General features: G+C 44.1%; 1 protein-coding gene across 1 annotated transcript; it reads right to left on the bottom strand.

Annotated features, from left to right (window-relative positions):
• Window positions 1–3,349: 3,349 nt before the first annotated feature.
• On the bottom strand, window positions 3,350–12,727 carry SVIP (small VCP interacting protein). The gene is made up of 4 exons (XM_035117562.3): window positions 12,584–12,727; window positions 8,463–8,513; window positions 6,272–6,385; window positions 3,350–5,196 (listed from the first exon to the last, which is right to left on the bottom strand). Exons 1-4 carry the CDS (start codon window positions 12,644–12,646, stop codon window positions 5,182–5,184), a joined length of 243 nt encoding a protein of 80 aa, XP_034973453.1. The 5' UTR covers window positions 12,647–12,727; the 3' UTR covers window positions 3,350–5,181.
• Between the last annotated feature and the right edge of the window lie 1,478 nt (window positions 12,728–14,205).

Here is a 14,205-nt window from a genome sequence, read left to right as displayed (position 1 = left end):
TCCTCTGTTTACAGGCTGCCTCATCCATAGATGAGACCTGATATTTTTTTTAAATGCCTTCTTCTGTGTACTTCATCAACCCCCACCCCCCTGCAATGAATGGGGTACTCTTACAGGCAAGAGAATGCCATACTTGCATCAGATAGCTCTAGGCCTATTAGCAGCTGCTGTGCCAGTGTGTTTACTGCAAAAGAAGGTAGACAACTGGTGGGAAATGCCTGTATATTGTCTTAATATACGGCCTTTCCCAACTGGTGAAAGAAACAAGCAGCAAGCATTGTATAGGTTTAAAAACAAAAGAGCAGCCTCCATAGAATGCATGCATGTGTGTTATTGAAAGCTATGTTAAAGAGTATTTTTCTCCTCCCCTGCTATAATCTATTTTAAGATGTTTCAATATGGTTCATGTATGCTTTTGGTTCCTAAGCTGCATATAACACCAGGTATTGACGAGATGGCAATACGCTGTTGGACTACAAGTCAAATGCCACCTGGGATTCCCCACTGCCCTCACTCCCAAAACCAGTGATGCTGTTGCAAAGCAAGCTATCTCAAGGGACCTGCGTCAGAGGTATGCATTAGGTGGACTGAAAGACATTAACCATGTATACATCTGGACAACAGAAAGGCTAAAGTTGGCCTTGACAAAGATAGAGAAGAGTGCCTTGGAATTATAACAGGGATGGGGAACCTGTATCCCTCCAAATGTTATTGGGACTAAAACTCCCATCATCCTTGATCCTTGGCCATGCTGGCTGGGACCGATGAAAGTTGGAGTCCAACAATATCTGGAGGACCACATGCCCTTAGTATAAAGAGCTAAAGAGCTTCAGACTGGCCAACATTTTGGAAAGATAAGACTCACAAGCGTGTTTCATAGCTTTAAGTTACAGCTAAAAGCATAAGTCCATTCAGATTTGTTTTTCATAGTAAGTGCTAAAGAACATCTGTATATCTTTTTGACATAGGAATTATTCCTGACAGTCATTCTTCCCCAAGGATAGGAAGCCTGTAGCCCAGGCATCTGCAAACTTTGGCCCTCCAGATGTTTTGGACTACAATTCCCATCTTCCCCAACCACTGGTCCTGTTATCTAGGGATCATGGGAGTTGTAGGCCAAAACATCTGGAGGGCCGCAGTTTGGGGATGCCTGCTCTACATACTCAGACACATTGTGAGCTTGATTAAGCTGATCTTATGAATCTAAGTTTAATCAGTACAAATCTTCCTGAAATAAATGGTGTTGCATGAGGCCAGAACTGATGAATAGAATAAAACAGCAACAATCAATCAATCCTGCCATGCAAACTGAAGTGTGTTAGCATGTCACAATGTCTAGATCAGGCATCCCCAAACTTCGGCCCTCCACTGGTCCTGTTAACTAGGGATCATGGGAGTTGTAGGCCAAAACATATGGAGGGCTGCAGTTTGGGGATGCCTGCTGTAGCCCCCCTGGTGTTATTGACTACAACTGCCATCATCCTCGACCACTAGCCAGGCCTAGTGGGAATCGAGAACCCAACATATGAAAGTGCACAGCTTCCCCCTCCCTGTTCTGAAACTTTCAAACTTGACATGCGAATGCAATCACCAGTAGTACTCCCATGTATCTGCTGTTTGGGTGCTTGGTATTTGCCTTTAGATTAGCTCTTCCTGGCTGTTGTGCTTGAAGGGTACAGTATAGCTTTAGGTGGTTATAGAAATGTATAGGCAGTTATAGACCATTGTCCCACTGTGTGATGGTGGGATATTCTCTGCCGCTGGATTTAGTTATGTTTTTGAGCATATTGGGTAAAATATGAAAATACTACATGCATTCTCTGTAGATAAATGTTGGGGAGTGGTTATGTTACACATCTCTGTGATATATAGGAATGCTAAGGTTTTGGTTTATTGGTTTTGCTAATTTTCTTTTGTCTATACTTGACAACTTTTGTGCCTTTCCTAGAAAAATCATTGTTCGAGGATTATTTGAATGATGACTGTATAAATTTGAGCTGAAATCACATGGTGCATTAGAAATAAACAGATACTTTTAAAAAACAGACTCTCAGTGGTTCATTGCAGCGTATTGCTCTCACAAACAAGTAGAGACTGACCTAAACCTACTCAGATTTTGCAGTCTTTTGGGGGCTAAACACTTTCCATAAGCACTACCTATTTATTTTATACACCAGGGCTTACGAGGCAGTTTACAGTATAGGTTTACCTATAAGTAATCCTAATCTGCAGCTATAAGAACAGTCACTTTTCATGAGCTGCTGACGGAATGGATCTTTTGACCATCATTGTCTCAATCCAAATTAGAAGCCTACACAACTTGTAGGGTGTTCCATGTAGGCTAGCATTGCCTTGATCTTTTCAATGCTTTGTGCACACAAAATGGAAAATCCCAGGAGAATGGCATCAGATCTCAGAAGACAAGCATGTGTGTAACCTCTGCTCCTATGTAGTGTCATCAGATGTCTGGTAATGCTCCAGGGGCATTGCATCAAGGACTCTACCTGCAACCAATATCGTTTTGATATCTAAAACCTAAGATCTTTTTATACATTACTTCCAAATCCCTTAGATTTTGGTAGAACTTGCACATTCCAAAAAATTATGGAAAGGGCCTGGTTTGTCTACAGCTTGTACATGGTTTTCTTTCTACTATGCACTCACATTTTCAGGACTGGATAGAGGCTATCTGCTCTCAAAGTACTAATAACCTGTTCTGGATGTGTGAGAACCCTGAATCAGCTTGTTGGGTTGCACACAAACAAAAAGAGGCAGACACCTTGCCTCTGCAATAGCAAATGGGGGTAAGCAGGATTGTATCATTCCTAAGAAGCCTCAAGTCACCTTTGGAGAGGAGAGTGATCACAACAAATATGTAACAATAGGATATAAAGCTGTAATTCAGTCTTGCTCTTAGTGAAATTAATGACACTTGCTCCCGAAAATGTGTTTTAAAGAGGCATAGTTCTGTATTAAATCTTCTTCTGCAGTGTTTCTGGCAAATATAAGTAAACAGCACAACTTATAACACAAACAAAATTCCAGTACCTCTCTACGACACCATGATGTGTTACATAAAATCACTCACTCCTTTCTTCAAACACAAAGTCCACATTATTCAAGGCTCTGAAAGTTGGAAGTACACAGACCTTTGAAGTATGACAACTATAATAGCAAGAGAACTATAAAAAGTTCAGCCAAGAAGGGGCTGAGACCTCTCACACTGAAAGAACAGTGGTTTTGCACCAATTAATGTAGAAAGTGCTGACAACAGAAAGCTCTCAATCCAACACGGACCCCCTTTTTAGGAGGTCAACAGAAGTAATAAAAAAAAGCACAGGCAACTTAATTCCCAAATTGGCACTTTAATAATAACTTTTCTTAGCATCATCCTCTTAAAGGATGCTCTGCATTACTGGAAATCTAGATGTCGCAAGTGTTATTCCATTGGTATTACACCAGGAAAAAGCAGTAAGAAAATACAGTATGAGTGCAACACAAATACCCATAATTGTATTTGAGGTATCAGTATTTTACAACGTGGCCAGACTTTCTGCACAATATTTATTAAAACAATCACATTGCGTGAACAAATATGAAGACAGATGCTGGACTCTCTCCTGGCAGATACTACATGATACACCGTGTAAAGCTAATGAGTGAAAGGGAAATTGCCGTGACCCACAACATTTCTCTCAAAACTAGGCCAAATGCATCACTTCCAACCTGTGTTATTTTGTGCCAAAGAAAGGGAAAACATCCCATTCTCAATTAACTTGTTAAAGCACTTGGACAGTTTTAGTTATAAATACAGCATAGCTTATGAAATTCAAGACACAGTTTGACCTTTAGGGGAAAGGCTGCAGACATTATATTACTGTGGGCTAGAAAACAAGAATCATACTTTATTTAGTAGAAGCCTAACTCAGCAGAATGTTGAGAGGTTTTAAAACTGCACATTCCTTCCAACTTAATTTCATTCCATTTCAATGGGGTATTTTATTGTAGGGATTCGCCTGCTCTTTGAAAATCAGCACTACCTAGAACAATGCTGTGGGATGGGAAAAGTTAAATAACCTGTTTAAGTTAGAGGAAGTTCATTTGGACACTTTATTTACACACACACACACACACACACACACACACACACACACACACACACCGGGTTGCATATAGTTTAAATTTTGTTTTGTACATTTTTTACTGACAGATTTTTTTAAAAAGCCAAATATTCTTTGGGAGCATGCAAGAAACCACCAACTTAATTTTAAGCACAAAAAGTAAAGGCGAAACCATCTCCCCCATAAGGTGATTTTATTCCTTAGTTGTCTTCAAAGAGATTGCATGAATATTCCATATATTTGTTTCAGAATACTAATTTAAAAATAAAGAAATCGGGTTCTCCAAATAGCCAGAAAGCAGAACATGTCAAGGCATTGCACTGTCTACCCAGCTGACATGCCAGGCATAATTCAATACCAACTTAGAGACAACTGCTGGCAGACAAACCCTTTTTGGCTTAATTGTATTTTAAGTGATTCACAATCACATACTCTCAATGCAGTAGAAGGAAATATGAGAGATAGCAAAATAAGTCCCATAAATATTGCCCACTGCCCTCCCAGAGTTAGCATTTTTAAGAATAAGACACAATTTCTTACCTCATGGTCACATTTCTCTTAAATATATGAGTTCACCCTTAAAAGGCACCAAAGCTTCTATCCTCAAAATACTCACTCTCACGTTAAGATTCAAGGACTGTGACTTAAATCTTACAAGTGTGACACAAGGGGAGAAAAGGACAGAGCTAAGTATCTGGGCACACCGTAAAAAGCAGAATGGATTTCCTAGAGAATCAAGGCAGGAAAATTTCATTTATTACATACGTCTCTCTTCAGGCCCCTCAAATATGTTAAGACATGCAAAACTCTAGAATATGGCAACGGAACTAGTAGGGGACTGTTTATTTTGGCCAACTCTGCTGTGCATTGTGACGCTTTCACTTGACAATATCCTTAGTGCACATCTTTTCCCTGCCCTGCTATGGTGGCAAAGTCCTGCTGCATCTTCAGAGGCAAACAATGGCAAAAACCAGACACCAAACAAGTGCCATTCAGTCGCAAGTACTGGCAAGGTCTTGGCAGTAGGATGTCTTCTTCCCTCCAGGAGCTGCTCTTGGAGTTACCCAACTTGCCACTATGATGAAAAAAAACACACGTAAGAAGGTGAAGAGGGGATATAAATTCACAGCCTTGTTTTTATCAAGGGATCTTTATCAAGATCAAAGGTTTTATCTTACAAAGGAATAGGCTTACATTTTGTGAATCCAGTTCATCTGCTCATGAGAGGCCACATTTAGATTATGCATTGATATTTCTTTCGTATTTGGTTTTTATTGGACACCTCCAGCAATAATTTTGGACCATCAGGAATACACAACAAATGCTTGTGTATACTCCTAGGAAATACAATTCTGTTCCATAGCATTCCACTCAAACCCCTAGATCATCAAGTGAGGCCACTTGTGGCTGCCACACACCTTGAATTTTCATGTAAATGATACCTGCCACAGAGGTAAGTGTGGTGGCACCCGGATTCTGGAATACGCTCAACCTGGAAATGAGCATGGTGACAACAATTTGTTCTTTCTGGTGCCTGCTTAAGAAACTTACAATTCAACCAGTTTTGTAGCACTGCTGGATATTATCCCTGCTGGTTTTACAGATGGATTTAATATATTGATATTAACCATAGCTGTCAAGTTATCCCTTTTTTAAAGGGATTTTCCCTTATGCTGAATAGGCTTCCTCGCGAGAAAAGGGAAAACTTGGCAGCTATGATATTAACTCTTTCTTTCTTTCTTTCTTTCTTTCTTTCTTTCTTTCTTTCTTTCTTTCTTTCTTTCTTTCTTTCTTTCTACACCCAACAACATTACCAAAGAGTGGATGGTTTATAAATTCTTTAAATAAATTTAAAATATTTTTCAAATTATTTACTCAACTTAACGTTTTCACTTTTAAATGCCATAAGACTCCATTGCACTCCTATTCTGAAAGATAGTTTTCAGTTGTTCAATGAAATTGCTATGCAAGAAGCAAACTGTCAAAGGGATTTGGATTCCCTGTGCCAAATGCCGCAACAGCAATAAAGCACTTTACAAGACACAGTTGTCTGCAAAAAGAAGGCAATCACTCAACTCACTCTCAATAATTACTTTAAAAAGTGGGGTGGGGAAGAAGAAATTACAGCATTTAATCTTATGCATAATTACTCTCAGTCCGCCGCCGCCTGGTCCAGGGCCTGATTCCAGGCGTTTTTCCATTTCCTCCTGTTTCCTTTTCCTTTCCTCCACAGAAGATGGATTCTTTACACCCCGAGAAGCAGTCTTTAGAAAGGAACAATGGGACACAAGAACCACATGACAATCTAGGTTTATTTTAATATATAAAAATCAATACAACAATCACATCAAATACCTTTTCCATTCTGCTTTTTCTTTACTAAATGAATTACAGATATGCACAAGGCTGCTCTTTTACATAAATCTCAAATTCAGTGGATATTAAATTCATGTAAGGTAAAGGACCCCTGGACAGTTGAGCCCAGTCAAAGGTGACTATGGGGTGCGGCACTCATCTCGCTTCAGGCCGAGGGAACTGGTGTTTGTCCACAGACAGCGTTCTGGGTCATGTGGCCAGCATGACTAAACCGCTTCTGGCGAATCATAGAATTGGAAGAGACCACGAGGGCCATCCAGTCCAACCCCCTGCCAAGCAGGAAACACCATCAAAGCATTCTTGACATATGGCTGTCAAGCCTCTGCTTAAAGACCTCCAAAGAAGGAGACTCCACCACACTCCTTGGTAGCAAATTCCACTGCCGAACAGCTCTTACTGTCAGGAAGTTCTTCCTAATGTTTAGGTGGAATCTTCTTTCTTGAAGTTTTAATCCATTGCTCCGTGTCCGCTTCTCTGGAGCAACAGAAAACAATCCTTCTCCTTCCTCCATATGACATCCTTTCATATATTTGAACATGGCTATCATATCACCCCTTAACCTTCTCTTCTCCAGGCTAAACATACCCAGCTCCCTAAGCCGTTCCTCATAAGGCATCGTTTCCAGGCCTTTGACCATTTTGGTTGCCCTCTTCTGGACATGTTCCAGCTTGTCAGTATCCTTCTTGAACTGTGGTGCCCAGAACTGGACACAGTACTCCAGGTGAGGTCTGACCAGAGCAGAATACAGTGGTACTATTACTTCCCTAGATCTAGATGCTATACTCCTATTGATGCAGTCCAGAATTGCATTGGCTTTTTTAGCTGCTGCATCACACTGCTGACTCATGTCAAGTCTGTGGTCTACCAAGACTCCTAGATCCTTTTCACATGTACTGCTCTCAAGCCAGGTGTCACCCATCCTGTATTTGTGCTTTTCATTTTTTTGCCCAAGTGTAGTACCTTACATTTCTCCTTGTTAAAATTCATCTTGTTTGCTTTGGCCCAGTTGTCTAATCTGTTAAGGTCATTTTGAAGTGTGATCCTGTCCTCTGGGGTATTAGCCACCCCTCCCAATTTGGTGTCATCTGCAAACTTGCTCAGGATGCCCTCAAGCCCATCATCCAAGTCATTGATAAAGATATTGAATAAGACTGGGCCCAAGACAGAACCCTGTGGCACCCCACTAGTCACTACTCTCCAGGATGAGGAGGAGCCATTGATGAGCACCCTTTGGGTTCGGTCAGTCAGCCAGTTACAAATCCACTGAATGGTAGCATTGTCTAGCCCACATTTTACCAGCTTCTTTACAAGAATATCATGGGGCACCTTGTCAAAGGCCTTGCTGAAATCAAGATAGGCTACATCCACAGCGTTCCCTTCATCTAACAGGCTTGTAATTTTGTCAAAAAATGAGATCAGATTAGTCTGACATGAATGGAGGACTGTGATGAGTGCCAGAGCGCACGGAAATGCAGTTGTCCATGTAGACAACTGGGGTATCCAGCATGGCATCCACGGGCCACATAGCATCTCTGGATATTCCTTGACTCAGAATCCTCTGAGCTCTTCATGGGTCCAAAGGCATCCTTCCCCAGAAAGGAAAAAAAAGAGGCAAGGAAGATGAAGGCCTGAGCCTTGCTCTGTCCAGCCATCTCCTGTTGAAACTCTTCAGAAAAGCAATCCTGTTGCTGCCCGAAAAGTTTGGGAGGCTGCAGTTATTTATGATAGCCGAATATCTAGAAGCACATACTGGCGTCCTCCCCACAGTTTTTTTTACTATGCATATGATACCTAGAAACTATTACTGGATATTAATTCCAAAAAATATTAGTTGTAAAGTCTATACTCCAGTGCAACTCAGGAATGGCTCTCATGCAATTTCCAGAAAACAGCCATTTATCTATTTTTCACATTCACTCAATAAGGAAGTATCTGGGTCAATCTCTGTGCCAAACACCAGCCTACCTCCATCTGCCTTTTTTCTGCGGCTTCTGCAAGTTGTCTTCTTTTCAGCTCCTGCGAAAAGGATACAAAAAAGAGCGGTTTAAGAAGTTATTTCACACCAACTTTACTGAGGAGGAAATTGGACTTCCCATCAGTCTTTGCAACGCAGTAAATTATTCCCAGTTCTTGAGAACTCGAGCCAAAGTTGCCATTTCTGCCTGAGTCTGCATATAAGCCTTTTAATTTCCTAGTTGATAATGAGATGTCCAAGTGCACTGCCTGCCCCATCATTAGGCAAAGTGCAACCAAGTGAGGCTACTGGGGGGGCACATTTCAGGGTGGAAGAATACTGGGGTTCTACTCACCCCAATATCTGACTATGCAGTGGTGGGAAGAAAGAAGACAAACAGTGCGGCGGTGTTCATTTCCTGTAGCTCAGGGGCAGAGCACATTCATTGTATGCAGAAGATCCCGGGTTCAATCCCTGAAATCTTCACCTCCATGTTGAGCTGGGAAAGTCTCCTGCCTAAAACCCTGGAGAGCTGTGCCAGTCAAAGTTGACAGTACTGGGCTAGATGGACCAACGGTCTGATTCAGTGTTCCTTTGCTCCTAGCCCATTTACATGCACACTTGTTTGGGTAAGAGAGTTCAGCAGTGGAAGGGGGTATAAGGAGGAGAGGGTGTGGATGTTTGGGGTCCAGCCCAACAACAGTGAGTGAGTGACCAAGTGAGCAGTCCGGTCCTGCAGCAAAGTAAAAGGTGGAACATGAAGGACCTGAGGGTAGGAGAAGGGGAAATCGAAGTAAACCAATGCTGGGAGACAGACAGACAGACAGAGAGACACACTGAGATATAGACAAGACGGATTTAACCTCTGTGTGCTGCTGAATGAGAAGTGGTTGAAGCAGTAGCCTGGGGTCTGTCACTGAGGTGTGAGCTAAGGGGAGGAAAATTATCTCCAGCACATTATTTTGGAGACAGAAAATGTCTGAGTATGAGAAAGGTTTTAACACAGGGAAGGGAGCTTTTGGCCTTCCAGGTGCTATACATTTTAACCCCCCTTTCTCAGTGAGGCAGCTCAAGTGTGTTTTCAAGGATATTCCCACACCCTCCATTTCACCCTCACAGCTGCACTAAAAGGGTGACCTTGAGACAAGAGACTGGATCAAGGTCACCTAGGAAACTTCGTGGCTGACAGGGGATTTGAACAAAGGTTTCCTTGAGCCTAGTCACACCCTAAGCACTACTTTACAACAGCTGCCATTTCGGAAATTATTAAAATTGAACCCTTTCTAGCAATTCAACTCCCACTGCTCAAGACCATGGTCAGGATTCCTGGGAAAACATTGGGGGGGGGGAAGAGTACATTTGATCCCCGCAAATCAACCACATAGCATAGCATATAACAAATTCTGCACACGGTGGACCAGGCTCCATGTGGCAATTTCCCTTGGCCTTGAACAGGCAGAACGTAGCACTTAGGTTGCTGACTAGGTGTACATGCAGGGCCGTCCCTAGGACCGGGCTGGGTGGCGCCAGGCGCCAGGGAGCCTGACCATCAGTGGCACAGAAGGGGCGCTGAACGCTGGTGTCTGCCTCCGCACGCCTCTGCTGTTGGGCGGCTTTAGGCAGCTCTCCGGAGGCACATGGGGAGCGCTGGCCTGGGGCCGCCTCCTCTGAACAGCTGGGAGGTACGGCGAGGCGGTCCCAGGCTCGCACTCCCCGCACGCCTCCGGAGAGCGGCCTGACACCGCTCAACAGCTGAGAGACACGGAGGAGGCAGCCCAGGCTCGCGCTCCCCGCTTGCCTCCAGAGCTTCGTGCGGGGAGGGGGAGCCTGGGGCTGCCTCCTCCGTGCCTCTCAGCTCCCCGTGCGCCGGAGGGATCTTGGCACCAGGGCGCCAGATGTGGTTAAGACGGCCTTGTGTACATGCCTCTGCTGAAAGAACTGCACTGGCTGCCTCTACGCTACTGGGCACCATTCAAGGTTTTGCTTTTAACATTTAAAACCCTCAGCCACTTGGGACCAAGTAGTTATCCAAGGGACTACTCACCACTACTGCCTAGTAACTGTGCTCCTCAGATGAGGCACTGCTGAGAATACTGAATGCCCCAGAGGTGTGCTTAGCTTTTACAGTAGTACCTCTGGTAACGAACTTAATTCGTTCCGGAGGTCCGTTCTTAACCTGAAACTGTTCTTAACCTGAGGTACCACTTTAGCTAATGGGGCTTCCCGCTGTCGCCGCACCGCTGGAGCACGATTTCTGTTCTTATCCTGAGTTAAAGTTCTCAACCCGAGGTACTACTTCCAGGTTAGCAGAGTCTGTAATGCGAACTGTTTGTATCCCGAGGTACCACTGTACTAGAAACCAGGCCCTGAGCATTCAGCCCTGTGGAATCAATTACCAGCTAAAATTTAGACAGGCATCTAGTATATTGATGTTTAGGTGGCTACTGGATGCATTTTTATTTAGGAAGGCTTTCCCCGAGGTACGACCCAACCATTTATGGATTATTAATTGTACATGGTGTTGAAATGGTTTTAGCATTTTCAGAGCCTGTATTTTATCTCTTTTTTTAAATCTCATACACTGTTTCAGGCTGTGAAGCAGTTTATACACTTGTAAAACAAACAAACAAACAAACAAACAAACAAACTATCCCACTGCTCTGCCTCCAACCACATTCAGCAGGCAGGTCTGATGGGAGGATTTCTAACTATGCTCAGCTAAATGTGCTTAGAATCCTCCCTGGCCCAATACAAAAATCAAATAGGTGTTTTGAGGGGAGGGTGTTTTATTCACCTGTCAATTATACTACTTTAAATGTGTATTTTATGTATGATATTCACCTGTAATGTTTTATTTTGGTATTTTATAATGCTTATTTGATGCTTCAATTTAGATCATCATTGTTATTTTAAATCTAGAGTGGAACAGAAATGTTTGAAATAAACAAATGTATTATTGCACATCATGTAAAAGTAGGATTAAAACCTCAATTCGATACCATGGAGGGAAGATACTGATATTGCTATAATATCAAGAAATCAATTGGTCTAGATGCAATCCCAGGAAATCAAGCTGCCAGTGATAAATATGGATTTCAGAACACAAACTTTCTGGATTTTACTGTTCTACAAACTACCAAGTTTACCCGTAGTTTGTGTGCTATTAAATAAGGTACGTTGTTATAAAAATGTCATCTATTTTTTTAAAAAATAAAATAAAAAATGCTATTATTTTTTTCTGCGAAAATAAGTGAACAATAAAGTTGCAATCCTATGCATGCTTACATAGGAGTAAGCCCCTCTGGAGATTGTGGGGTTTGCTTCTAAGCAACTACATCGTCTTGGGTTAGCTGTTACGATTACCCCGAGTGTTCTCATATCAGCAGAAGCATTTACAGAGCAATTAGAAGACAACTGCATTTCGTACACTTATAAATATTTTAAATACCCTTGAACTATGCATCCAACAGAATGCGTATTCTCTCTCTCTCTCTTTCTCACTAACAGCAAAGTAGGTGCTCTTTTTCCAGCAGGGCTTGTACACTCCAGAGTTCTGTTCTCCTATTGAGGCTTAAAAAACAACACCACCAAACTCACTCGCCGCTATTCCTCTGTGCATGTACCTGGGATCACTACCTCCTGACCCTTTTGAGCGCACGATTGTTCCAACTCTACCAACGCGTGAAGACAAAAGCACGCAGCAAGACACTATTGCCCCTATTGAGCACGATAGGATTTTCTTCCAAGCTGCTGGTCGTGAAGGGTGTGTCTCCTGGCTAACTTCTAGGGCTTGCGATCCTACAGCCGTTGACCTGGCCCTCGGTGCGCTTCCTTCTAAGTAGGTCTTAAACTTTAAAGCTTGCGCCCCCAGGAGTTGGAAGAGATCTGCTGGCCACGCTTTGCGTTTTATCCAACCCGGGAAGGGAGGGGAAGGAGATCACTAGAAGAAGCGACGCGCAGGTGGAAAGGGGGCGGGGGGAATGTTTCGCTACTACTGAATGGCGATACTTCTCCATGTTTGGGGACGGAGGCTGGTTTTGCATCTGGGGTGGCCCTTAATCGCGAAAGGGGGTTCGGAGGGGGTGGGGGACGGGAGAGCTTCGGGGGCGCCAGGCGGTTTCCCCCCGCTTACCGGGTCGGGCGTCTCCACCACGTTGTCGGCGGCTCCCCCCATGCAGGGCAAGCACATCCCCATCGCCGCACCCGTCGGCCGGCCACGGCCGGGCAGCGCCGACGCCTGGGAAGCAGCGAAGCAGGGCCCGCCCCGCTGCCCTCTGGCCTCCGAGACGCCTCTCCGCGACGCCGACGCCGCCGGGCACCAGCGACGCTGCCTTCCGCGGAAGGGCCGGCAGAGGACGGCGCCCCCTGCCGCTCCGGAGCCGGGGCGGGGAGGCGGGCCGCAACGCCGGAGAAGGAAGGAGCAGGAGGGGAAGAAAGAAGCCTGTTTTAAGGACTGGGAGGAGCAGCAGGAGGAGAGTCGCTTGTAGGGCTGGGAAAAGGTTCAAGAAAAAAGAACCTCGGAAAAGCGGGGGTGGCTGGGAGGGAGGGACTCCCCTACGAGGAAAAGTTGCAGCGTTTTGGACTTTATTTTTAGTTTAGAGCAGTGGCTCCCAACCTTTATTTGGCCATGCCCCACCTAAGCATCTCTAAAATCCTTTTATTCTCCCCAGCCCCCGTGGCAATTAATTCTTATTATTCAAAAAGTAAACTCCTACCGTATTCACGTGGAGGAAGCCTAAAAGGCCATTAACTGGGTCTAAACAAGCTTCCAAATTGCCCCCCCCCTGTGGGGCGTGTGTCCCATGTTGGTAACCACGGGTTTGGAGAGAGTATTTTAAAGGTGTTTCAATGTATTGGTATGTGTGGGTTTTTGTTTGTTTCAGGGTGGGTTCTTTTGTTGTTGTTAAGTGGCTTTGAGTCGCCTTTGGCAAGAGAAAGGGACCTATAAAGTCAGTAAATAGTAATGCATTTAAAAGGTGATGCTACTGACTAATATCAAGATGAAGGTCTACCAGGTTTATGTGTTGAGCACACCGCTTAATGGAAGTGAATCATGGGTAACTTAAATACCCTCCGGGAGCCACACCTCAACACCTGTCATGTGTGCTGCATCAGGAAGATTTTGGGCATCGCGTGGCAGGGCAGAGTCTCATGCAAAGATGAGCTCTTGATGTAAGTGCATGACACTTCCAAGCCCACGTTATGTTTGCTCTCCTGTCTCAGCGGGGTCTGCGCTGGCTTGCTCATGTCCACTGAATGTAAGGTGGCAGGATCCCCAAAGACGTGCTCCACGAGGAGCTGGCTTCAGGCACCAGGCCTGATGGCAGATGAACTCTGTGTTACAAAGATGCCTTCAAAGGACAGAGGATATCTGAAGGCAGTCCTGTTTAGGGAGGCTTTTAATGTTTAATCGACTATTTTATTTTATTTTTCTGTTGGAAGCCGCCCAGAGTGGCTGGGGAAACCCAGCCAGATGGGCGGAGTATAAATAATAAATTATTATTATTATAAATGTGATGTGTAGGCTGGCAGCATTAATCCTGCTGTGTGGGAATCCCTTGCAGATGATCACAGTAGCTGAAGACAGACAGGTTGTCTATCCACAGCAGTGACCAGAGGAGGGATGACTGCTGGGAGGAGTGCAGAAAGAATAAATGCCATGGAGACCTACAACAACTCAACCGGAAGCCTTCATCTGCCCCAGCTGCAACAAAACATGTCTCTCCCACATCAGTCTCTACAGCCTTAATAGGC

The sequence above is a fragment of the Zootoca vivipara genome, chromosome 1, assembly GCF_965207765.1.
Source record: "Zootoca vivipara chromosome 1, rZooViv2.hap1.1, whole genome shotgun sequence".
In the NCBI taxonomy this organism is placed as follows: Eukaryota; Metazoa; Chordata; class Lepidosauria; order Squamata; family Lacertidae; genus Zootoca; species Zootoca vivipara.
This window is presented reverse-complemented; position numbering and strand designations above follow the sequence as displayed.

Coding starts and splice junctions, on each gene's coding strand:
- SVIP (XM_035117562.3), bottom strand. CDS start 12,646: ATGGGGATGTGCTTGCCCTGCATGGGGGGAGCCGCCGACAACGTGGTG. Junction 8,514..12,583: donor TGGTGGAGACGCCCGACCCG/GTAAGCGGGGGG, acceptor TCCTTTTCGCAG/GAGCTGAAAAGAAGACAACT. Junction 6,386..8,462: donor CAGAAAAAAGGCAGATGGAG/GTAGGCTGGTGT, acceptor TCCTTTCTAAAG/ACTGCTTCTCGGGGTGTAAA.